This window comes from Phodopus roborovskii, unplaced genomic scaffold, assembly GCF_943737965.1.
Source record: "Phodopus roborovskii unplaced genomic scaffold, PHOROB, whole genome shotgun sequence".
NCBI classification, from domain to species: Eukaryota; Metazoa; Chordata; class Mammalia; order Rodentia; family Cricetidae; genus Phodopus; species Phodopus roborovskii.
In genome coordinates this window covers 1,103,031-1,126,482 of record NW_026125554.1, presented here as the reverse complement: position 1 = coordinate 1,126,482, position 23,452 = coordinate 1,103,031, and the positions used below count along the sequence as shown (strand labels likewise).

The following is a 23,452-nucleotide window of genomic DNA, read 5'->3' as shown; positions in this document are numbered from 1 at the left end:
GTCTACCTCTCCCTGAACAGCAGCTGTCAAGCCCTGCCTGGCTGTCATCATGATGGTAGACCTACCCTATCAATGAAGAGCTAGGTGGCCAGGCCTCTGCCTTCTCTATAGAGGATGGCCACGTGGTAGCAATAGCCTTGGCACAGGACAGCCTGGCCAACGCCATCTGGAGGTTCTAGGGCTAGAGCCTCTCCGGCTGATCCACCCTGTGTGCTCAGCAAGGCAGAGCTGGAGGGGCTGGGCCCAACAGTACTACCTGCCAGGAGCACCCCTTCTGCCCTGTGGGGCAGCTCAGCCATGGTGGGCGTGTTGAAATACACCTAACCCATGCTCCTCCTCCCTGTAGGTAACTAGGACTTCTACCTCAGCCACGACCTATGCAAGGACAGTGTGGACCAAGCCTGCTGCCTGCCAGGCCGGCGGAGCCGGACGTGGAGCTTCTGAATCGGCGGCACCGCAGGAGGTGCTGGACTGGTCCAGTTTGTACTGTCGATAGTTTTAGATAAAGTATTTATCGTTTTTTTTTTAAAAAGTATAAGCAATTCTGACTTATTTTATTCCATCAAAGTCGTCCAAGGCAACCTCTTGAGACGCCTAATGTCTGTGAGAGAGAATCACATAAAGACTTGGCCTGCCGGGCTGGCCACAAGGACTCTTGACTCCGTCCCCGGTGCTATCTCACCACCGAGCCCATGCCCGCCCGCCCGCCCGCCCGCCCGCCTCTAACTCCACCCCGGGTGCTGCCCCTGATGTGAACCATGGTCAAACAGCTCTCAGACGCGCCCCCCACAGCTTGTCCTGATACCAAAGGCACGCCAGGCATGCCCGATGGGGGCTGACCTTTGGTCCCTCCTTGGAACTCGCCCACTGTCACTGTGAACACCCCACTGGTAAACCTGTGGCATCAGGCGTGCCTTTGCTGTGGGTACAGACTGGTCTGGGGTAGGACTGTGGGTGCCTGGCAAGGCTGAGTGGTGCTGACAGGTGTGGGCTGCTACTGCAGGGCTTGGTGGCTCCTGTGACAAGTGCATTTACTTTGTATTTCTTTGCTTTTCTGGCTCGGGGCATGCTGGCCAGGTGACATGGGGCTGGCCCACTGTGGGTCCCCTGGCATCTGTGTATAAGAGAGTCACATGATGAGTGACAGTATTTTATAGAGATGTGATGGAGATTTATAAATTTCATAGACTTGATTGCATTTATTTTTAGATTGTATAATGCACAGCAACTTTAAAGGAAAGAAAAGTGAGGAGGAAAAATACTTTTATTTATTCAAATGCACCAAAAAAAAAAAAAAAAAAAAAAAAAAAAAAAAAGGCTCTGGCCAGGTACCCTGCAGGAGTGTGGCCCACATGTGCTGTGCTGGACCACCCAGGGCCTCTGGTCACTGTGGGCACTGTCTGCCTCTAGGAGTTGCTTCCTGGTCCTGGGGACAAGTGTACTGGGTGTGGCTGCAAAGGGGCCAGGGCTGATCTGGCTTGCTAAGGCAGTCCTCACTGCCCTCAATGCTGCTCATTTCAGGTTGAGATGGGTGGGCTGTGAGTGGAGAGGCCATGTTGACCCCTCAGCCTAACCTGTCTCCCATAGCAGTTATGAAGATGGTGCTGGTGTCCCTTCCCATCCCTCCTTTGCCCCTACCCCTGTGATGGTGCTCAATACTAGCCAGGCCTGTTGCTGCACACCACAGCTAGCTACGGTGCTGCAGGGCAGGGTGGCCATAAAGTTAGCACATCCCAGGCCTGGAATAAGACAGAGTGAACACTGTATACCACCTGCCACCCTGGCAGCTGCTCCTCCCGTGGTTGCTGCCTCTACCTTACTTGAGTGTTAGGAGACAGATACTGCATGTCCATGGCCCGCATAGCCCAGTAGGCCACAGGTGCTCAGGCAGGCACAGGTGCAAGTCCCCTCCTGAGCCCACAAGAAAGGGGAACTCCTAATAAACTGACCTTGATTCATGGTAGCCCTGGGTCACCTGGCTGATGGTCCTAGCATGGGGTGAGGCCGCCTCAGTGGTCCCTGCCACTCCGGCCCAAGGCCGGCTTAGGGCTTGAGCTCAGGAAATGATAGGAAGCCCTATACAGACTGGGACCCACTCCCAGGCTAGCCCACATGGGGACTCTATCAGACACACCTCCTGGTTCCCACCTTAAACCTACACAGCTTTTTTGGCAGCCTGGCCTGTTTATAACTTGATGCAGCTTTGCTCTGTCTTGTAATGACCTCTGTACTTAATGGGTGCACTGTTCTCTCCCTGGTTCCCCCAAGTCATCTCACACATTGTCGCCACCTCTAGACACAGTAATAAAAAGCTGTTTTCACTTGAGCCAGTTCTCAGTGTGGTCTCTGTGGTCTCTGTCATGGAAGAGCAGCATGCCCACCTCCCTGGAAGGCTGATGGCTCTGGAGGAACCTGAGGAAGACCTGCCACTGAGTCAAGGCTCCCTAGCACCGCCAGGAGGTATGTCCTTACCCAGGGCCACTTAGGACTCCCATGTATATATGCCCCCACAAAAACAGGTAGGGTTCCCATCTCCCCAGTGAGGGTATCCAGCCCTGGGTCAGGCACGAGCACGCAGGGTGGGTGCAGGGGTGCAGAGAGAGGGCAATAGATTCCTACAGGAACACCACCCCTCACCTTTAAAGGCACAGAACCTGGGCCTAAACCCACATGGTTCTGGTTGTTGGAGTGCAAACCTGGGGATGAAGGGTGGATGTGTCCTCCTGGCCCACTTCTGTCCAGCCAGAGGGTTGCTGGGGCCCCCAGAGTATCCCACTTCTGCTGTTGAGGGACATGTGTTTCACCACCAAATACAGTGGGTGGGGCCTAGGGAAACATGGTCAACCCGAGGGCAGAGAGGCAGAACCTGACCAAGTCAGCTGGAGATGCCTGTGGGGAAGGTAGAGATGACACCTAGGATTTCTCTGTGTAGCCCTGGCTGCATTGGAATTCCTCTGTAGAGCAGGCTGGCCTTGAACTCAGAGATCCACCTGCCTCTGCCTCCTTAGTGCTGGGATCAAAGGTGTGTGCCACCACCACTTGTCCCACCAACTGGCCTAGCTGCTAACCTCTCAGAAGAGCAGTTCTGCCGCCTGTGCCCCCTTCTCTCCCCATTCACTTCACTGTGTGGCTTGGAAAAGAGGTACCTTTATTAAGGAGCGGGCTCAGCACTGAAGGCCAGCACCATGGCCTGCTCTATCAGCAGGAGTGGGGTTCACAGCTTTACCTAGCATTATACATTCACCTGGTAACGGAAGCCAGGCTCAGTCCTTGGGTGGGGGCACTCAAAGGTATTGGCGGGGAGATGGCATGGGAACAGGGACCATAGCTCCTGCCCACCTCCTCTGGACATCTGGCTTTGAATAGACATTTTTTAAAAAACACCTCCCAAGATAGCCAGGGGCCCAGCGGAGGTCAGTCCAACAAATCTAGCTGGGAGCCAACACAAGTCTTCCCATCCCTAGGCAGGCTATTCAGTTGGAACCTAGCCTCTTCAGAGATGCCGAACTGCTCCAAGGGGTCCTGTGGGGTACGGGGTAGCTGTGAGCAAGACCAGAGAAGGCACCTCCCACCTGCTACCTCCCCACCACCCTACACACCTTGCCTGTCATCTTCCTGATTTCGTTCCTGTAGAAGATGAGGCTTCGCCGCATGTACTCATAGCTGGAAGAAAGGGCCTGGCTCACTGATCACATTCCTTCATGCTTCCACCCAGCTCCCAGTGGTCCCCAAGGCCCCACCTGGCCCTCCGAAGAGCATCCATCCACTCCTGGCACTGCTCTTGACTACAGCATTCAAAGTGATACTTCCTGCTGAGGTCTTCCAGGAAGCCTGGAAAGGATTAAAGGGAGCCACCTCTAGTCAGTGTCCACCCAGTCCAATCCTGCTGGCCTCAAAGCCCTGCTTCCTCTCACCAGGGTTCTTGTCCTACCAAGCCATCTTCTGCTTATCATATGCTGGCTTGGCTCTTCCAGAGTCCTGACTCCCAAACAGGTAACTCACTGGGGAAGCCAGGCAATGGCATATGGAGTTGGTTAATGTGAGGCCATTAGGGTAGACCCTAAAGTGAACACCAAGTTAAGTGCCTGTCACAGGTTAAGCATGAGGACCTGAGTTCAAGCCCCAGTTCCTATGTCACAACAGGTACCTATAATTTCAGTGCTGAGGAAACAGACGGTTGGATTCTCAGGGCTTGCTGCCAAGCTTGATGACCAGAGTTCAATGTTAGGGACCCACATAGTGGAAGATGAGAACCAACTACCCAAAGATTTCCTCTGACCTTAGTGGCATGCTCTTTCACACAAATCACACATACAAAAGTATTGTTGACATCTGGCCTCCATATACACATGCAAAAAGCAGAAAACGGATACAGATGGAGAACCCTCTGTGATGATGGAGGAAGACATGAGGGCCAAATCTCTACAAGACGGTTCTGTAAAGATCGCCAAGGGAAGGCCAGGCGTTGGTGGTGCACACCTTTAATCCTATCACTCGGGAGGCAGAGGCAGGAGGATCTCTGAGTTTGAGACCAGGTTTGTCTACAAGAGCAAGTTCCAGGACAGTCCTCAAAGCTACACAGAGAAACTCTGTCTCGAAAAGCCAAAAATAAATAAATAAAAAGATCGCCAAGGGAGAAAACGGAGTCAGATGTCACTTCAGAAGCCCTGCCCGTGGCAGCGACTATTTCTACTATACAAACCAAGTCTGCGCAGGCTGCACCTATCCCTGCCGTGAATAGGAACTGAAGGTGGGGAAGAAACTATGACCAACGGGGATCAGACCCGGTGGCACCAGCGATGGACCCCAGGAAATGCGGGATCCAGGACAAATGGAGGTTTTGGGGGAGTAAAGGGGGTGGGCAGATGCTCGGAGCAGAGTCCAGGGTGGGGACAGTAGGGACCAGCGCACTTACTGATGGAGAAGCCGCCGGGCTGTTCCTGGGCCACTCTGCAGCGCTCCAGCAACAGGGCTCCGAGGGGCTGCGCGAGACACGGCCATGAGCGCCGGCCTCCGGGCCGCGCGGGCCCCCCGAGCCCCCCACGCCCCTACCTCGGCCTCGTCCGGGCGGAAGTAGAAGAGGAAGTTGACCACCAGCTTCACCAGCCGCCTCTTGGCCACTGTGGACACAGGGCGGTGTCAGCGCGGAACTGGTTTCATCCGCCCACCCGGGAATCGCACCGGCCCGCCCAAGTGCCCCAGCCGCGGCCCCGACCCCTCACCGCTGCCCTTTTTGGGGCCCCGCATGCCCAGCTCGGCCGCCATCTCTGCCGGCTGACGGGACAGCGCTTGCAACTCTTTCTCGTTGTACCGCATCACGCCGTTGGGATCCGCGCGAACCAAATCGCGCCCTGCCTCTCGGCTGCCGTCCTCTCTGAAGGTGCGGCCAGCGCCACAAAAGTCTCAGGGAACGTTCCCGGAAGTCCCAGCAGAGCCGCTACGCATGCGCGTGGAGGCTTGTCGCGCAGTTTGCCATTGCGTGGCGCTACCCTGTCTGTCGGCGTAGTTGCACGCAGAATCAAAAAGGAAGGAAATTGCCTGTCTTAGGTAACCGTCAAACACACTAAACATGAGATATTAAGTTAGATTCGTAGCGCCCAACGTTAAGCTAAGTGCTTTCCGAGACAGGTGAAACATGATTTCGTCCTGTCGCGATAGTCAGCGCTACGATACTTAGAGACGAGCGAGAGTTCGTGAATAACTCAGCGCGCTTGCGTACTTCAGACTCCGGTGCTCCTTTTCCTCGCGCCTATTTAAGCCGACTCCATATTCTGGGCATGCGTACACCTGAAACTCCTCCTTATTTGCTCCCGGAAGTGAATGCTTAGCCCGTCGTGCGCATGCGCACACAGAAGTCGTGGCCGTCGCGGAGGCTAAACCTGGGCAGCGCGGCCTTTGGCGCCGGTGAGGTGTTACTGGGCTTGTCGATGGCGGCTACCCAGGCTTTGGTGTCCTGGAAGGGGGTCGGAAGTAGGAGCGAGGGCGCGGGACTGGGCGGGCGGGCGGGCGGCGCGCTCTCGCATGGCCTATTGGCCGTGGCGGCATCGCGGACTTCCGTGGCGCGTCTGTGGCCCCCAGGGTGGTTCTGCAGAGGCCTTGAGAGTCTTTTGAGCTCCTCGATTGCTCAGTTTTCCTCGTCGTTAGTCAGCGCCCTGGCTACTGCTGCTCCTGCCTACCTGAGCAGGTCCTTTGCTGGAATTAAAAGATAACGGTATTTCCACCCAAAGTAATTTATCCTTGGACCAGGCCACCTACCAGACCATCACCTGCACAAATACTACTTTTCTTTCCCTGTCGATCATTTGTCCATAGTCTTATGGTGGTCCGTGAGGTAGCACGTGTCCATTCGTCCTCCTGTCTCAAGCCTCACTTGTGAGCCCATACAGCCATTGTCAGGACTTTTATTTCAGACGGTGTCTCACTGCACAATACTGGTTGTCCTCTAACTCAAGCATCGTGGTGCCTCTGCCTCCAGACTATTGGGATTAACAGCGTGTGTCACCACATCTGCCTGATGAGTTTGGAAGGGTTTATTACAGCTGACAGTATATGGGTGCAATCCGCTTTGGTGGGGAAGGAGCTTGAGGCAGCTGTAGTCCGGAAGCAGAAAGATAAATGCTGGTGAAATTGCTTTTCTCCTGTTTCTTTTTTCAAGACTATCTTTCATGTGTATGTGTGTACATATGTGTGTCTGTGCCTGTGAACGAGTCCCAAAGAGGGTGTCAGTCCCCTGGGGCTGGAATTTCAGGTGGTTGTCAGCTGTCCAATTTGGGTGCTAGAAACTGAACTGGGATCTTCTGCAAGGGCACCAAATGCTTTTCTCTACTGAGCCATCTTTCCAGCCTACACAGTGCCTTTTATCTCTTATTTAAGACAGGATCTCACTGTGCAGCACAGTCTGGCCTCCAACTCAGGCATCTTCCTACCTTGGCCTCCCAAGACAAGAGCCAGCATGAAAGGTGTACAGCACCATGCCCATCACATGTATTCTGAGAAGGTAGCTCAGTGGTGACATTTTGCAAGACTCTGCTCCTACCCCAGAACCAAGGAGTCTGCTCACCCAGGCTAGTTTTGTCCTGCTCCTGCCCCCCCCCCCGAAAAAAAACAGATGAATTCCATTTTTCCATCTTTGGGTACCCACACCCCTACACATGAAAGCACACATCCTAGGGGCCCAGAGTTGCACCCTCAAGCCTATGGCTGGCTGGACACCCTGTTCCCTTGACAGAAGTCAGAGTAGGTTTCCATCCTGTCACTGCTCCAGGTACTCTCTTGTTCTGGGAAGCTGACTGGCAGCTGACTAGACTCTGCTCTTGCATCTGGCCAACTTTATCTGTGAATGTGTGCCTCCTGTAGCTTTTGAAGATGTAAACAGTGCTTCTGTTTTTCAGTCCTGGGTGTCTGAGTGTAACAGACCCAAAAGACTGGTCCTGCCCACAGACAGCTTCAGCGCACATGCTCTCAGCCATTCCAGCATCTCTGAGGCCTGTGTGTCCCTTGGCTTCTGGCCCCTTCCTCCTTCAGAGCCAAAAACAGCCAGTGAGCACCATGTCTCTGCCCTGAACCCTCCTGTCTACGTCTTAGGTGAACTCCGTGGTGACATTGTAGATAATAAGAATACCTGGCCCTCAATACTCTTGATATCGTTTGCAAAGTCCCTTTTGCTGTATGAGGTTCCAGCAATGGTGACAAGGACTGCCTTCCACTTACCTCCTGGACACTGCCTCTGAGTTTACCTCTGGGTTTAAACCAAGGTCCTGGGGCAGACACGCAGTTTAAAGTGTTTTGAGAACATGCCTGGTGGCTTTGGCTGAGCCTGAAAGGTGGGACCCTTGACACAGCACCCTGCAGCTGTGGACAGGGTTCAGAACTTGGGAGACTAGGAAAACCATATGCTCTGTGTGTCAGAAAGGGGTGAGGGGTTCTTTAATCCCAATTGGTGGATCTCTGAGGACAGCCAGGGCTACTTAGATCCCATCTTAATATGACACAGCGGGCAGAGGTGGCTCATGCGGCGACAAATCACTTGGGAGGATCAGAAGTTCAAAGGCAGACAGTAGTCACCCCACCCCCTCATAACACCAAAGCAACAGTTGGATATAATGGCACACCCCTGTAATTTCAGTGCTTAGAGGGGACCTGGAGTTAAAAAACTGTCCTCAGCTACACAGTGTGTTTATGGCTAGCTCGGGCTTGAAGAAATTATACTAGGGCCTCTGGCTGGTGTGGTGAAAACTGGTTCTTTCTCCACCTAGTCCACATTCACCCTAAGGATTAGGTAGAATCCAACTTGTAACATAGAAGGCAAGGGATGGCCCACCTGCTGCATGAATGTCTATGTTCTCAACCTTCACCCTTCTTGCTCCCCCAGGTATATTCCTGTCCCTAAAGCTCCCAGGCCTGCACCATGGACTTCCAGCACAGACCTGGAGGCAAGACTGGGAGTGGAGGCGTGGCCTCCTCCTCTGAAAGTAATCGGGATCGCAGGGAGCGCCTGCGCCAGCTGGCCCTAGAAACCATTGACATCAACAAGGTGGGGGGATGCCTACAGTAGGGGTGTGGAGGGGGGCAGTTTCCCCACAACCACAGAGCTCCCTGCCACGCCTCAGACCCTGGTTCATGGGGCCAGGCTTTGCCATCTAATGGGTGCATGTGTTCCCTTCCAGGACCCGTATTTTATGAAAAACCATCTGGGGTCTTATGAATGCAAACTCTGCCTGACACTGCATAACAATGAGGTATGTGCTCCCACCTGACCTGTCACCCAGAGCCCAGGGTTTCCTTAGAGTTGATCTGGTTCAGTTGAATCCTTTTTTTTTTCTCAGCTTTGCTGGGTAAACAGCCATTGAGCTGAACTATATCTGTGTCCAGTTCTTGAGGCAGAGTCTCTCTGTGTAGCTCTGACGAGGCCAATAACTTGTGACCCTCCTGCCTGGCCCTACACTGAAGGTGGCCCAGAGACCAGCTAACCATTTTGCCCCTTTTCTTTCACTGGCTTTGGTGTCAAGATAAGAGCCAGCATGTTTGCTCTGTGAATGCCCCCACAAACAGTAATGAATGCCAACCAGCCACAGGGAAGTGATGTAGCTATGATACTCTTCTCTGGGGAAAGGACTCTGGGGTCCATGTCAATCCAGGAAGTTTCCTCCCCACCCTCACTGGATGACCAGACCAATCAGCAGTAAATGGGATGCATTTGACTTAGTTGACAATGGAGTCAGGTTGACACAGCTGGGCAAGACGCTGAGGAGGAGCCTTAGCCTAGGCCTCCACCCCCTGTTGGGAGCTCCCCAGGCACCTTCCAGACCCCTGTGATGGAGTCAGCACTAAAGACCTTGGGTGTGTGTGTTGGTCCTGACCACAGGAATTCCCAGGGTGGCATGCCAAGTAATATGTCTCCCCAGTGCAGCCATAGCCACTGTGCATCCCCTGCAAGCTTGCGTGCGCCAGTGAGCTCCAGGCTCTGGGCCTTATGTCAGAGCTGGACACCATTAGATTCCTCCTGTCTTGCCCTCCCCGCCTTCAGTGATGTGTCTCCTTTCTCTTTGCAGGGCAGCTACCTGGCTCACACCCAAGGGAAGAAACATCAGACTAACTTGTGAGCCTTTATTTGGTGGGGCTTGGTGGGTAGGGAGGAAAGGGCCACTGCAGAGCTCATGGCTAAGGAGCAGGGACAGTGGGGAAGACTGGTGCCCACCTATTCTGTCCCTGCTTGGTGTACTCCAGGGCTGAGCTCTCATCCTGTCTGTGAGTTCCAAGGCCAGGAGGTTCTGACACCTGGGCTCTTGGCCTTGGTGGCTAGTAAAGAGGCCATGCACCTGTGTTTCCTATTTGTAGGGCTCGGCGAGCTGCCAAGGAGGCTAAAGAAGCCCCTGCACAGCCAGCACCTGAGAAGGTCAAGGTGGAGGTGAAGAAGTTTGTGAAGATTGGCCGCCCTGGCTACAAAGGTGTGTGTAGGTGTGTGGCAGCCTGCCCATAAATGAGACATATTGGTGTATCCCTGGCCCGGGATACACTGGTCCCTAGGACACACAGTTGCTGCCTCCTCTATCCTCAGCAACCCATAATTGGTGGATAAGTACCTATTTCCCACTAGAGACTTCCAGAAGAAGACTGGGGGGGGGGGCTGGGCAGGTTGTCTGCAGTCAGTGCTCTCAGAGCCTCTCAGCAGGGACCCTGAGTGACCAAAAAGCCAATCATGTAGCCAACAGGAACATAGGTAGCCAAGTTACCCAAGAGTCACCATTGGCAGTAAGGGTACTGGGGAAGCTGTGACACTGTTGTTGCAGAGGGCTGTCCACACTGTCCTGAGGCCTTCCCCTCACTGTCCCCCCATACAGTGCTGGGTTGGGTTGCCCTCATTTGGATCCTAGCCAGGTGGCCAAAGAGCAGAGAGGCCACGCCTTGTAAGTGGAATCCTACTCTGGTGAGCACCCATGACAAATGACAGTCCCATCCCCTGTGTTTTGCAGTGACGAAGCAGAGGGACACAGAGATGGGCCAGCAGAGCCTACTGTTCCAGGTGAGATGAGACTGCTGACAGGTGGGCCGGGCAGCCAGGTGGTGGTGCTAAGGCTGCTGTGCTCCTTCCATAGATTGACTACCCTGAGATTGCCGAGGGCATCATGCCACGCCACCGCTTCATGTCTGCGTACGAGCAGAGGATCGAGCCCCCGGACCGCCGCTGGCAATACTTACTTATGGCTGCTGAGCCCTATGAGACCATTGCCTTTAAGGTAGTGACCCTGAGGATTGGGAAAAGCAGCTAGATTTGGGTTTGTCTGTCTGTCCTGGCCCCCACCCTGGGGTGCTGCAGCCTCCTCTTCCCTCTCTCAGGTGCCAAGCCGGGAGATTGACAAGGCTGAGGGCAAGTTCTGGACCCACTGGAACCGAGAGACCAAGCAGGTGAGGTGTGGTGAACCTTGCCTAGGTACTCCATAGCCCTACAGCACTCCAATCTCTGACCACCTCCCCCCTGCAGTTTTTTCTTCAGTTCCACTTTAAGATGGAAAAGCCACCAGCCCCACCCAGTCTCCCAGCCGGACCCCCGGGCGTCAAGCGGCCCCCACCCCCGCTCATGAATGGCCTGCCTCCTCGCCCACCACTGCCGGATGCCTTGCCCCCACCTCCGCCTGGTGGCCTGCCTCTGCCCCCTATGCCCCCCACAGGGCCTACTCCTTCTGGGCCCCCTGGACCTCCCCAGATGCCTCCACCAGCTCCTGGGGTCCATCCACCAGCCCCAGTAGTCCACCCACCCACATCTGGAGTCCATCCTCCAGCCCCTGGGGTACACCCCCCAGCACCAGTGGTACACCCACCAACATCTGGGGTCCATCCCCCAGCCCCTGGAGTGCACCCAGCAGCCCCTGGAGTGCACCCAGCAGCCCCTGGAGTGCACCCACCAGCTCCAGGGGTCCACCCACCAGCTCCAGGGGTCCACCCACCAGCTCCAGGGGTCCACCCTCCCCCATCAGCTGGAGTTCATCCTCAGGCTCCAGGAGTACATCCACCTGCTCCTGCAGTTCACCCTCAGGCCCCTGGGGTGCACCCCCCAGCCCCTGCTATCCACCCTCAGGCTCCTGGGGTACACCCCCAGCCTCCGCCTGGGGTACACCCTGCCACCCCTGTGGTCCATCCTCAGCCTCCAGGGGTTCACCCTTCAAATCCTGGGGTGCACCCAGCTTCTATGCCTCCCATGCTAAGGCCCCCACTCCCGTCAGATGGCCCTGGGAGCATGCCTCCCCCTCCCCCAGGCAACTGAGCAGTGGCCCAGCATCCCTTGCTGCCTAGGTGCAGCCTTTTCCCATGGCCAGTCCTTGGGAAGTTTTCTATTTTGTCCTGCCCTGAGCCCATTAAACAGCCTCCCCCATGTCTCCCTGTCTGCAGTGTGTGTTTGTGGTGGAGGGGATGGGCGGGTGCTGCTTGCCTTCATTGAAGTCATGATGACCCCGGGCCTGTGAGTCTTCCAGGTGGGCTCCCTAGGCAGATGGGAACTACCCAAGGACAGCTCTAGCCTCTGACTGTGGGCCTGGCTCTGAGGACAGAAAACCCTTTGAGAAAGTCACCTCCCACCTGTGCATGCAGGGCACCAGGCCCTGTCCCCCAAGGTCACCTCCAGAGTTGATAGGGGTGTCCCTCCCAAGCACTTTGGCTCAGCCATGCATATAAGCAGGGCCTCCCAGCCCTTGTTGTGCCACCATGCAGGGACCACCCCTCTCTCTGTTAGCACTGCTGCTGGTGACCATGGGCACTGTGTTACAGGCCAAGACCCTCAGAGAAGAGCTCAAAAGAGCCACCAGCACTGGGGGCCTCGTCTTCTTTGAAGATGGGGTCTGGCCTCCCACCAGTGCCCCAGAGCCCTTGTGCCTGGTGACACTGAGAGGCTTGGGGAACACAAGCAGAGCCCCGTTGAGGGTGGTAGGGGCCCTGGATAGCTATGAGCATGCCTTTCTGGAAGCTGTACAGGAATCTCACTGGGGGCCTCAAGACCTGGCCACCTTTGGAGTCTGCAGTCCTGACACCCAGGCTACCTTGCCAGCCCTGCAGCGCCTTGGGACTTGGCTGGAGGAGACTCGGGGTCAGCAGTTGCTGGTCCTACATCTGGCTGAAGGTACGTAATGGACTCTGTTCAGCCCCCCTGTTCCTTGGTCCTGTTACTACCTGAGGCTCCTCCCCAGGTCTTGGCAGAGGCTGTGGGGAATCCTGTTACTTGGCTGCAAGGCAAGGCAGAGCCTTGTACACTCATGGTTGAGCTGCAGTGGGCAGAATGGCAGAGCACAACACCCCAACTTCCCTGACAGGCAAACAAAGGAGGGCCACTGAGTCCCTTCAAGCAAGGTCTTCACCTCACCCCTTGGACCAGGGTTCTTCAGGTCTGCATGGCCTCAGGAGATTCCCAGTTAGATTCCACCTGAGGAAATCTCTGTAGGACAGGTCTTGAGGGATGGAAACAAGTATCCTCAGACTCACTTGTCACCAATATTTGTCCCACAGTGATATGGGAGCCCACGCTCTTACTGAAGTTCCAAGAGCCTCCAGCTGGGGGAGCCAGCCGCTGGGAGCAGGCCTTGCTGGTGCTATACCCTGGACCTGGCCCCCAGGTCCCAGTCACAGTCACAGGGGCTGGACTGCAGGGCACACAGGTACCTGAGAGTGTCATGGGGCCACCCCGATCAGTCATCTGGTTGGGGTGTATACAGATCTGCCTAATGGAAGGGTTGCTGGGGTGAGAGTATACCTGGGAGTCTACTCCCAGTATGGGAGGGGTGGTGCCTGGTAGCCTGGCCATCCTTGTCAGTCCAGCTGAGCCCCCCCCTCCACAGAACCTCTGCCCTACTCGAGACACCCGGTATTTGGTGCTGGCTGTGGACTTTCCAGCGGGGGCCTGGAGAGGCCCCGGCCTCGCCCTAACCCTTCAGCCACTCAGAGAAGGTAGGCCCAGGACTGTGTGGAAAGAGGCTGCCCCTTAGCCCTTGCCCTCCGCCGGCTACATGCGCACCCTCCACAGGTGCCACCCTGAGCATCACTCAGCTGCAGACCTTTCTGTTCGGCTCTGACTCTCGCTGTTTCACACGCATGACCCCAACCCTGCTGCTGCTGCCACCTGCCCCACCATCACTGCAGCCAGCGCATGGCCAGCTGGATACTATGCCCTTCCCACTGCTCAGGTGTGCACAGGGCTGGAGCAGGAACTGGGAAGATGTGGGAAAGGGGGATGTATCCGCCACACCCAGTTGTGATCACAGCTGCCCACTGCGTTCTTTTCCAGGCCGTCCCTGGAGCTCGAAGACCTACCACATAGCCCCGACCCCTTCCTAGAGACCCTCACTCGCTTGGTACGTGCCCTGCGGGGACCCCCGACCAGGGCCTCACACACACATCTGGCCCTGGATCCTGGGGCGTTGGCCAGCTTCCCACAGGGCCTCGTCAACCTGTCAGACCCCGCTGCACTGGAACGCCTGCTCGATGGGGAGGAACCCCTGCTTCTGTTGCTGTCCCCCGCTGCGGCCACCATGGGGGAATCCACGCCACTTAAGGGCCCTGACTCTGTTCCTTGGGCAGGCGGCCTAGCACGCAGGGTGGCTGTGGAGCTGCAGGCTGCGGCCTCAGAGTTGCGGGGCCTCCCCGGCCTGCCACCCACTGCGCCTCCGCTGCTGTCGCGCCTACTGGCACTGTGCCCCAACGACACCCACAGCCCCGGGGACCCGTTGCGCGCGCTGCTGCTGCTGAAGGCGCTACAGGGACTGCGTATGGAGTGGCGTAGGCGGGAAGGGCGCGGGAGGGCAGGGCGCAGTGCGGGGATATCCACAGATGGGCCTTGCGCGCTGCGTGAGCTGAGCGTGGACTTGCGCGCAGAGCGCTCGGTGCTCATCCCCGAGACCTACCAAGCCAACAACTGCCAAGGTGCCTGCTCATGGCCGCAGTCGGACCGCAACCCGCGCTACGGCAACCACGTGGTGCTCCTATTGAAGATGCAGGCGCGTGGGGCCGCCCTGGGGCGCCTGCCCTGCTGTGTGCCCACTGCCTATGCGGGCAAGCTGCTCATCAGCCTGTCTGAGGAGCATATCAGTGCACACCATGTGCCCAACATGATAGCCACTGAGTGTGGCTGCCGGTGACACCCGCCTTGCCTCCAGTCAGCTCTACAATAAAGATCAGCAAACACTCAGCTGGGGTCACCTCCCTTCTCAAGTACAAGATCCACACATACACACACACACACACACACACACACACACACACACACACAGTGAGGAGCTCTCTGTCCCCATCACATTTCCTCTTTTAAGACAGGGTCTCTTTATGTAGCCCATGCTGCCATGGAACTCGCTCTGTAGAACTGGCTGACTTCCAAGCTACACAAAGAAACCCTGCCTCAAGGGGGGGGGAACGCGGCTCAGCAGTAAAGGGCATTTGTATAACCCAATACAAACACACACACACACACAATCTCTCTGTCGAATCTTTTTTTTTTTTTAAGATTTGTTTATTATGTGTACAGTGTTCTGTCTGCATGTGTGCCTCCAGGCCAGAGAAAGGCACCAGATCTCATTATAGATGGTTGTGAGCTACCATGTGGTTGCTGGGAACTGAACTCTTCTTTGGAAGAGCAGTCAGTGCCTTTAACCGCTGAGCCATCTCTCCATCCCCCTCCCTCAAATCTAAAAAAAAAAAAAAAAAAAAAAAAAAAAAAAAAAGCCTAGTGGTGCGCACCTGTCATTCTAGTAGCACTTTGGAGGTGGAGACAAGAAGATCAGAACTTCAGGCCTGGCATCACACAACTAACAGAGTTCTTTTCTCCTGCCACAGTGTGGAATCGAACTCAGGTAGTCAGGCTTGGCGGTAAGTGCCATCTCACTGACCCAATCCCCATCTGTTCAACCCCTGGAGTCCAGGCACGAAAGAGAAGACAAAGTGGCTATCGCAGCACGAGCTTTATTCGCTAGTGTTGTAGAGAGAGGGGATGTGGGATTCATGACACAAGGCAGGATCAGTCGCACCCCTTGCCCCCATGAGGCTTCTGTCTGGGCCGGTCGTCAAGCTCATGGCATCGCCGGGGAGCCCAGGTCTGCCGCTGGTGGCCTCTTTCGCGCGCCTCCCAGCGCCGGGGCAGGGATGGGCGGGGTTCCCTGGTGGCCCGCGGCCTCTCCTCTCTCCTTGGCTTCTCCCTCCTCGGTTTCTCCTTCTTTCGCTTCTCTCCTTTCCTTGGTTTCTCCTTCCGCGGCTTCTCCTGGGACCCTCGGTCCCCAAGGGGGGCACGCTCCTCCCCAGAGGCTTCCTGCTTGGACTCTTCAGGCTCCCCCTGGGCTTCTGTAGCCTCAGGCATCTGTTTCAGTGCCTGGGGCCCGGGTGGCCCTGGCTTGGCCTCAGGAGGCCCGGAATGGGGCACCAAGAGCGGAGGTTTAGGCTACAAAGAGAAAATGTGGGGCATTGGGGTTCGCGCCCACCTCCCCCGCAGGCCCCGCCTCCTCCCTGGGTGAGCATCGCCATGAAGTGAAGGAAGACTCACCAAGGACAGCACCGCTGGCTTCTTGGGTGGAAGACTGGGCGGGACCCACTGCTTAGGGGCAGCCACCGCCACCTCCCCAGCCACTGCATCTGAAATTCAGTCAGTCTAGGCTGGAGCATGTAGAGCACCCTCCTCATCCTCCCACTCAACCCCAGAACTCCACTTCCGGGATGGATGAAGCTGTAGCCACCTGCTCCACCTCCCAGGGAGGTGCATCCCACTCCTGCCGCTGGGATATCCCAACCTCTTCCTAGATCTCTCTCCCTCCGCCTCTCCCTGCGGAGTGGCCATTGTCCTCCCCACAAGCATGGTGGTGGCTACCAACGATGTGTGTGTGTGTGGGGGGGTCCTTTGCACTTGGTTGGGGTATGTATGGGCTACATGAGAATATGTCTCAAAAAAAAAAATAAAAAAGTCTAAAGGTCTGGGCATAGTGGCACACACTTTAAATCCCAGCACTCAGGAGGCAGAGGTGGGCAGATCTCTGAGTAGCCATAGTGAGACTCTGGATCAAAATTAAGTCCAGAACATCCCAAAGGCAGGTTGTTCCCGGGATAAGGAAGAGAGGACTTGAACAAAAGTTTGTAGGAACAGTTGAGTCACAACCTATACAAGGCTGGGGGAATGCACCCCATCTCTTTGAAGAGGAATCGCACTGTCCCCGACCCCTGCGTTGAGCTGGCCCAAGACCCTCCTCTCAGAGCTCACTCTGACACAGCTGGAGAATCCAGCCCAGCAGCGCCACCAGCGAGGCCAGCACCAGGCACTTGTTGAGTGTCAAGTCTCTCCAGGGCAGGTCGTCTCTCAGCGGTGGCGGTGGCTTCAATGGAGGTGCAATCTGAGAACTCCTGTGCTCGGGGATGCTCCGGGGACCTGCGGGACGAGCACATTGGTCGCCTGTGGCTCCTGCCTCGCCCCAGGGTGGAGCCTCGTTCCGTGTAGGTCCATCCTGCCCGCTCACCCTCGCTGAGCAAAACCTCTTACTTGTCTCAGCTTTCGGGGTCCTTTTGCTGCTGGTTCCTGGGCCCTCCTTGGCCGCCAGCTCTTTCTCTGTGGCTCCAGCGGGCCCTGGGTACTGGAGGACCTGTAGGGCGTCAGAGACATTTCACGAGGAATTTCAGGACAGATTTCTTTCGAGGAGGGGGCTGTGAAGCACCACCTCCCCACAAGCAAGTTGTAATGACTCCTTCTGTAATCCCAACACCTAGGAGGTTAAGGCAGGAGAATGGCCGGCAGTTGGATGCTGGCCTGGGCTGCATAGTGAGACTGTGTCTAAAACTCAGGGCCCCCAGCCAAGCAGCTCAGTGGGTGAAGGTGCTGCTTCCAAAACTAACAGCCTGACTTTGACCCCTCGGGATTCCCCCTGGTGGAAGGAGAAAACAAACTCTGGGAAGATGGTCTCTGCGTGTTCACATACACATAAATAATTATATATGTATGTGTGTATACATATGTACACATATTAAATATATGTGTAATATAAATATATAATAGATACACATGTACAAATCTATTTAAATACATATATGTATATATATACGTATATATACTAATACATTAGAAATTAGACAGCTCAGCGGTTACAGCACCATCAGCTCTCACAGAGGACCCAGGTTCAATTCCCAGTACCCACATGGCAGGTAATGACTATCTGTAACTCCACTTCCAGGGGATCCATTGTTGTTCCCTTCTGGCTTCTGAGGGTATCAGGCACACATTCATGCAGCCAAAACACATAGAATAATAAAAACTGAATAAAAATAAACACTTATAAATATAAATGAAGGAAAATATTTTTGTTGTTTTTCTGAGGCAGGGTTTCTCTGTGTAGTCCTGGCTGTCCTGGAACTCACTTTGTAGACCAGGTGGCTTTGAACTTACAGAGATCCTCCTGCCTCTGCATCAGGAGTGATGGGGTTAAAGGCATGTGCTACCACTGCCCTGATGGGAAAAATGTTTTTAAAGGAAGCTGGCATTGTATCTTGCCCAGCAGCACACACACCAGGTGTGATGTGGTGCTCACCTGTCATCCCAGTACTCTGGGGGTGGAGACAGGGCTCAGGGTATAAGGTGGTTCCTGAGGTTTGAGTTTGAAGACAGCCTGGGCTACATGACACCCTAACTCATAAGAGAGAGAGAGAGAGAGAGAGAGAGAGAGAGAGAGAGAGAGAGAGAGAGAAAAAAGAAGGAAGGGAAGAGGAGAAGAGAAGAGACAATCCTTTGGCAAGCCTGTCCCCAGCTCCCAGGGTCACAGCTACTCACATGTGTCCTGCTACTAGAGTCAGCTGGCCTGGATGCCCCTGTTGGTGGAAGAGATGAAGAATCAAAACAGTAGGATATTCACCACCCCTGACCTGTCCCATCCAATCCTCTACCCCCACACTGCCAGGGAACGGGTGATGGCAGCTTCCATTGCAGATAACAAGGGACATGGGGTTCACAGATACACAGCATGTCTTATAGTGGATTCCAGTCCAGATCTGTGTAACCAGCCCCTAAAGCCAGATGTTGGAGGCTGGAGCCCTGTTTGCCCCCTCCCAGCCTGGGAGAGTAAGTGCTGGACTCTGAAGCTGTGCCACTAGGCTCTTAAATCGGTCATGGTAGGTAGGTACCTCGTGCCTTGCTGTCTGGCCGCCGGCCTGAGTGTGGCTCCTCCAGTAATGGGAGGTCATTGCTGGGGAGACAGCTGCCCAGGCCCCCATCCAGATCCTCCAAGCCTCTGGTTGTCATGGAGACTGGAAAATGAACAGGGAGACAGGATGTGATTTTACCTGACCTTTGTTTTCACTGGAGAAACTCATGCTCTTTTTGCTTTGTTTTGTTTTGTTTTTTTTCGAGACAGGATTTTTCTGTGTAGCCCTGGCTGTCCTGGAACTCATTCTATAGACCATGCTGGCCTAGAACTCAGAGATCTGCCTGTTTCCTCCTCCTAGGTGATGGGATTAAAGACATGTGCTGCCACACTGGGCAGAAATTCATACATTTGCATGCCTTCAAGCACTCACTGCCTTGGGACCCCTTCCCCATAGCCCAGCCTACTGGAGGACCCCCAGAGTCCATCAGTGCAGCAAGGAACAAAGCCAATGCTCAGAGGGGCCCAGAGCCCACCTAAGGCCACACAAGAATGAACCCAAGGCCCACACTGGAACCCCTCTCCCTGTGACTGGCTCATCTTCTCTGAGACTACAGACTATTTTTATCTGGCGTCTAAGGCCAGCAGGACAGATCAGTCTGGCAGCCCAGCTACTCCCCAGGCCTTTGCTCCCAGGCTGCCCTCAGCCAGCCTACTAGCGCTGAACCAACCCCCTACTCAACCCAGGACTTGGGGGGCTGAAGCCTCAGCAGCCCATCCAGCCTGGCCCTCACTGTGACAACTGAGAAGCAGGACAAGGTCCTGAGGATTTTGTAATCACAACACTAGCCTCTTGCCCATTTCCATAGGGCACATGGAGAAACTGAGACCAGGGGCTCTGCTGAGCTGGATGCCAGACACAAGCCTTGCTTATCAGGGAAGGAGGTGTCTCCATGGCCTCTGGCTGCTCCTGTGTGTCCCCATTCCTAGACAGAAATACTTAAAACCAGGGAGGGTATGGGCCAGTGAGATGGCTCAACAGGTAAAAGAGCTTGTTGCAAAGACTGATGATCCCAGTTCAACTCTTCAATTACCCCCCTTTTGGAAGGAGTGGTTTCAAGACAAGGTTTCTCTGGATAGACCTGGCTGCCCTGGAACTAGTTCTATAGACCAGGCTGGCCTTGAACTCACAGAGATCCACCTGCCTCTGCTTCCCAAGTGCTGGGACAAAAGGTGTATGCCACCATAGCCCAGCCCTTCAATCCCCTTTACACACAATCCACAGCTGGAAGGGAAGGCTACACTCCTCAGGTTGTCTCCAGATGTCCACACAGGCATTTTAACAAGTTCCTTAGCATGTACACTTACAAAAAAATAAAATTTAAAAAATGTCATTTAAAAGTGAAATAAAAATAAAGCCATAGAAGTTTCACCCTGTGGGGGGAGGGGCCCAAAACACAGGAGAGTTAGTGAGTTTGGCCTCTCCATATGTGTTTGTGTGTGGGGTCACCTGAACTGGGGACTTTAATGGACATCAGAGATCCCCTTACCAAACTCTAGACCCACAATTCCATCCAGGTTTCCCCACAGCCCCTCTTACCCTACAGTCTCCGAGCTGGGCTTGACAAACAGGATAGCATACAGAAGAGTGGCCTCCTGTGATGGACAGCAACAGATGGTCAAAGACAGCTGGGGTGGGGGGAACCAATTGGAGAGAGCCAGGGAGCCAGGAGGAGGGGTTTCCACAGGGTCACTGTCAGGGTGGCTGCCACCCCAGAGCTGGTCCAGAGCATAGGGCTGGCTGCCTGTGTGGTAACAAACCCACAGCAGCCTCCAGCAACGAACCAGGGGACCTTGCTTGCTGCTCAGGAGTCAGAAGCTACAGCCCAGCAGCAGCATCTGTAACTTCCATGAAGCTTCTGCACTTTGGCGGGCTGCCCTGAGTTCTAGGCTGACTCAGAACTATTTTCCAGTGGCTAACGTTTTCTTTTTAAACAATTCGATTTAATGTATTATTTTTTGTGGTAATATAGATTGAATGCAGGACCTCAGTCCTTCACTAGGCAGGGACTCCACCCCTGACCACGCCCCCAGTCCCCTCACTGGGATTCTAGGCAGCAGCTCCACCCTGACCACTCTCCCAAATCCAAAAATGCCACAGCTAATGCATCAGGGAACGAGGGACTGTAGTCAGGTGTGGGTTTCCTGGTGGTGAAATCATCCCACACTGACTGGTGAACAGGTCTTTATGTGGAATCCAAATTCTGGAATAGCCCAGTTCAGTTTCCTCATGTGCAAAGTAGGCTATCTTCCTAGACAGTGCTGAGGTAGAAATGGGCTCACTCCCTTAGAAACTAATTTCCTGCAGTGGAATACGTTCCAAAATAATGCCACCTGCTGGGGAGCCTGCGTTTTACATCGCAATACCTCACAACTCTGAAGAACAGATTGATGACACATTTCATCCATGACTTTACTATCTACCCATGCTGTCACTTAGCCAATTAACAAACACAGCCCAGGTCAAGCCAGCCATATGGAAATCATTGTCACTGTTCTCAATGTCATAGTTGTTACTTTTTTAAACATTTAGTTTCTGGAAATTCATGTATGTAGTCATCCATGCTACAGAGCTTATATGGAGGTCAGAGGACAGATTATGGGATCCCTTTCCTGCTTCTAGCCTCCCACCATGTGGGAGAGGAACTCAGGTCATCAGGCTCATTGGGTAAAGGTGCTTGTCATCAGTGATTTTGATGACAGAGGTCCGATCTATAATCCATGACCCGGAATCAGGCTGACCTTGAACTTGCAACCTTTGCATCTCAAGCCAGATAGCAGGCATGCACCATAGAGCCAGCTTTTGTCTTTGAGATAGGGTCTCAAGTATCCTAGGCTTGCCCAAGACTCTATGTAGCTGAGAATGGCCTTAAATTTCTCATTCTTCCTCCACTTTCCAATAGAAAGAATGAAGGATGTCTGTGACCATAACTGGCTCAGGGTCTTTAGGTTTTTGGCATATGTCTGATGAGTTTATCTAATTTTTTTCTATTATGAATAAAGCCTGATTAATCAGAAAAGCAATCAGTGACCTCTCTCTCTCTCTCTCTCTCTCTCTCTCTCTCTCTCTCTCTCTCTTTCTCTCTCTCTCTCTCTCTCACCTTCCCCTGATCCAAAAGGGCCCACAAATCTTTCTAAGCCACCTCCTAGTTCCTGTGTCCCTTTATATATCCTGGGTCCTCCAAAACCTTTATGGCTGATTCTGGTCACCTTGTTGCTCACTTTACCCTCTGATTCAAAGTAAACTTTATTAACAGTCTTAGAGTGTGAGTGTGAACAAATATCCAGCAACATTCCTCTCTTTTTGTCTCAATAAAGGAAAAGGTTTTAACTCTAACAAAATAAAACTATATAAAATAACAATTATCAGGTACAAATTATACTCACAATGTCCAGTCCATTTGTATTTGGTAATTTTGGAGAAAGAACTGTTATATATTCTGTCTTGGTGTGTCCAAAATTTAATACTTAAACCACTTTTTCCTTTTTTCTTGGTTTTCTGAAACAGGGTCTCTCTGTAGCTTTGGAGTTTGTCCTAGAACTCGCTCAGTAGACCAGATTGGCCTTGAACACAGAGATCCATTTGCCTCTGCCTCCCAAGTGCTGGGATTAAAGGTGTGTGCCACTACCGCCCAGCTCCTAAACCACTATCATTACCAACTTAAACCTTAAAAGATTTTCTTAGATAAGCAACTAAAGCTTTTATGTCTCTCAACCTTTATAAAGTTTACATTTCCCTTGTGAGTTTCTTTTCTGGATTTGGTAACAAGGAAAACTGTAACTGTAACTACATCATCTTCAACCTTATCAAAGCCTGAGAAGGATACAATATTACCTGAGAAAGCAGGAAGTGCAGAGCAAGCAACTTCCAAAACTATAGTGATGACAGCGACAGCTGGCTGCCTGGACAGTCAGTCACCCAAGCTCCCTCTGTAGTGTTGGGGCATCCATCTTCAGCCTGCAGGTCTAGAATATCTGGCAGACTTTTCTGTAAAGCAGGATTTTTGAAGAACATTCCCACGTTGGCTTGGCAAAGTGTGGCAGTCATTTTCTTTGGTGTCTTGTTTGTCCATTTTGGACAGCATACTGTCAGCAGCTGAGGCAAGGCTATTCTCTTTGCCAAGTGGCTAACATTTGCCACAAAGAAAATAAACTCCATATGGAGGTTCTTCAATGCCTATCATTCTTTTTTGAAGTAAATTGGTACTTCTAGAAGCGGATGTGTCTCACTGTCAGGAAAAGCCTTATGTTATTAAAAACATTTTAAATGCCATATTCTGAATGTCTCTGAAGTGTTTGAAGATCATCTGTCTATCTAAAATATATCTGTCCTTGAAAACATACCTAATGTCACTACAAATTGGGTTGTTGCATAGGACTATTAGCCTGCATTTATTTACTTGTTTGTTTTCAAGACAGGGTTTCTCTGTGAAACAGCCCTGGCTGTTGTGGAATATTGTGTTTGTTTTTTATTCTTTACTCTTTTAGCTTTTTGGGGGGACCCACCATCCAACACTCAAATAAACCACACACAGGCTTATTTTTAGTAATGAATGCCCGGCCTTAGCTTGACTTGTTACTTGTCAGCTTTTTTTAACTTAAATGATCCCATCTATCTTTGGCCTCAGAGCTTTTATCTTTTTCTATTTCTATATACCTTTTCTTTCCTTCTTACTCCATGGCTGGCTGTGTATCTGGGTAGCTGCCTCTGATGTCCTCTCCTTGTTCTCTTGTTTTCCTCTTCCTCGTTTGATGGAACACTCGTTTCTCCTTCTATTATTTATCCTCTTTGCCTGCCAGTCCTGCCTATC

General features: G+C 53.4%; 5 protein-coding genes across 9 annotated transcripts in view; 3 read left to right on the top strand and 2 right to left on the bottom strand.

Moving 5' to 3' along the window:
• Positions 1 to 23,452, top strand: part of Dot1l (DOT1 like histone lysine methyltransferase) — a 103,935-nt gene that overhangs the window by 39,499 nt on the left and 40,984 nt on the right. For 4 of the 5 annotated variants that reach the window (XM_051177334.1, XM_051177335.1, XM_051177333.1 and 1 more), the window contains one exon: positions 347 to 2,326. The exons of the other annotated variant lie outside the window; for it this stretch is intronic. Coding sequence is in view for 1 of the 4 variants with exons in the window: in XM_051177337.1 (XP_051033294.1) it covers positions 347 to 354 (8 nt within the window). In the remaining 3 variants the exon portion in view is untranslated. Of the gene's footprint in view, positions 1 to 346; positions 2,327 to 23,452 lie in introns of those variants that run through there. 5 annotated transcript variants of the gene reach the window in all.
• Positions 3,128 to 5,419, bottom strand: Plekhj1 (pleckstrin homology domain containing J1). The gene is made up of 6 exons (XM_051177344.1): positions 5,223 to 5,419; positions 5,053 to 5,120; positions 4,916 to 4,982; positions 3,741 to 3,831; positions 3,600 to 3,663; positions 3,128 to 3,522 (listed from the first exon to the last, which is right to left on the bottom strand). Exons 1-6 carry the CDS (start codon positions 5,314 to 5,316, stop codon positions 3,415 to 3,417), a joined length of 492 nt encoding a protein of 163 aa, XP_051033301.1. The 5' UTR covers positions 5,317 to 5,419; the 3' UTR covers positions 3,128 to 3,414.
• Positions 8,372 to 11,873, top strand: Sf3a2 (splicing factor 3a subunit 2). Its single transcript, XM_051177342.1, has 8 exons — positions 8,372 to 8,533; positions 8,667 to 8,738; positions 9,552 to 9,598; positions 9,838 to 9,947; positions 10,473 to 10,522; positions 10,596 to 10,736; positions 10,837 to 10,905; positions 10,982 to 11,873. The coding sequence occupies exons 1-8, from the start codon at positions 8,408 to 8,410 to the stop codon at positions 11,759 to 11,761; spliced, it is 1,395 nt and encodes a 464-aa protein (XP_051033299.1). The 5' UTR covers positions 8,372 to 8,407; the 3' UTR covers positions 11,762 to 11,873.
• On the top strand, positions 12,184 to 14,651 carry Amh (anti-Mullerian hormone). The gene is made up of 5 exons (XM_051177345.1): positions 12,184 to 12,610; positions 12,994 to 13,142; positions 13,323 to 13,431; positions 13,508 to 13,667; positions 13,769 to 14,651. The coding sequence occupies exons 1-5, from the start codon at positions 12,199 to 12,201 to the stop codon at positions 14,616 to 14,618; spliced, it is 1,680 nt and encodes a 559-aa protein (XP_051033302.1). The 5' UTR covers positions 12,184 to 12,198; the 3' UTR covers positions 14,619 to 14,651.
• On the bottom strand, positions 15,481 to 18,775 carry Jsrp1 (junctional sarcoplasmic reticulum protein 1). The gene is made up of 6 exons (XM_051177346.1): positions 18,622 to 18,775; positions 18,272 to 18,309; positions 16,994 to 17,093; positions 16,718 to 16,882; positions 16,010 to 16,098; positions 15,481 to 15,907 (listed from the first exon to the last, which is right to left on the bottom strand). Exons 1-6 carry the CDS (start codon positions 18,737 to 18,739, stop codon positions 15,491 to 15,493), a joined length of 927 nt encoding a protein of 308 aa, XP_051033303.1. The 5' UTR covers positions 18,740 to 18,775; the 3' UTR covers positions 15,481 to 15,490.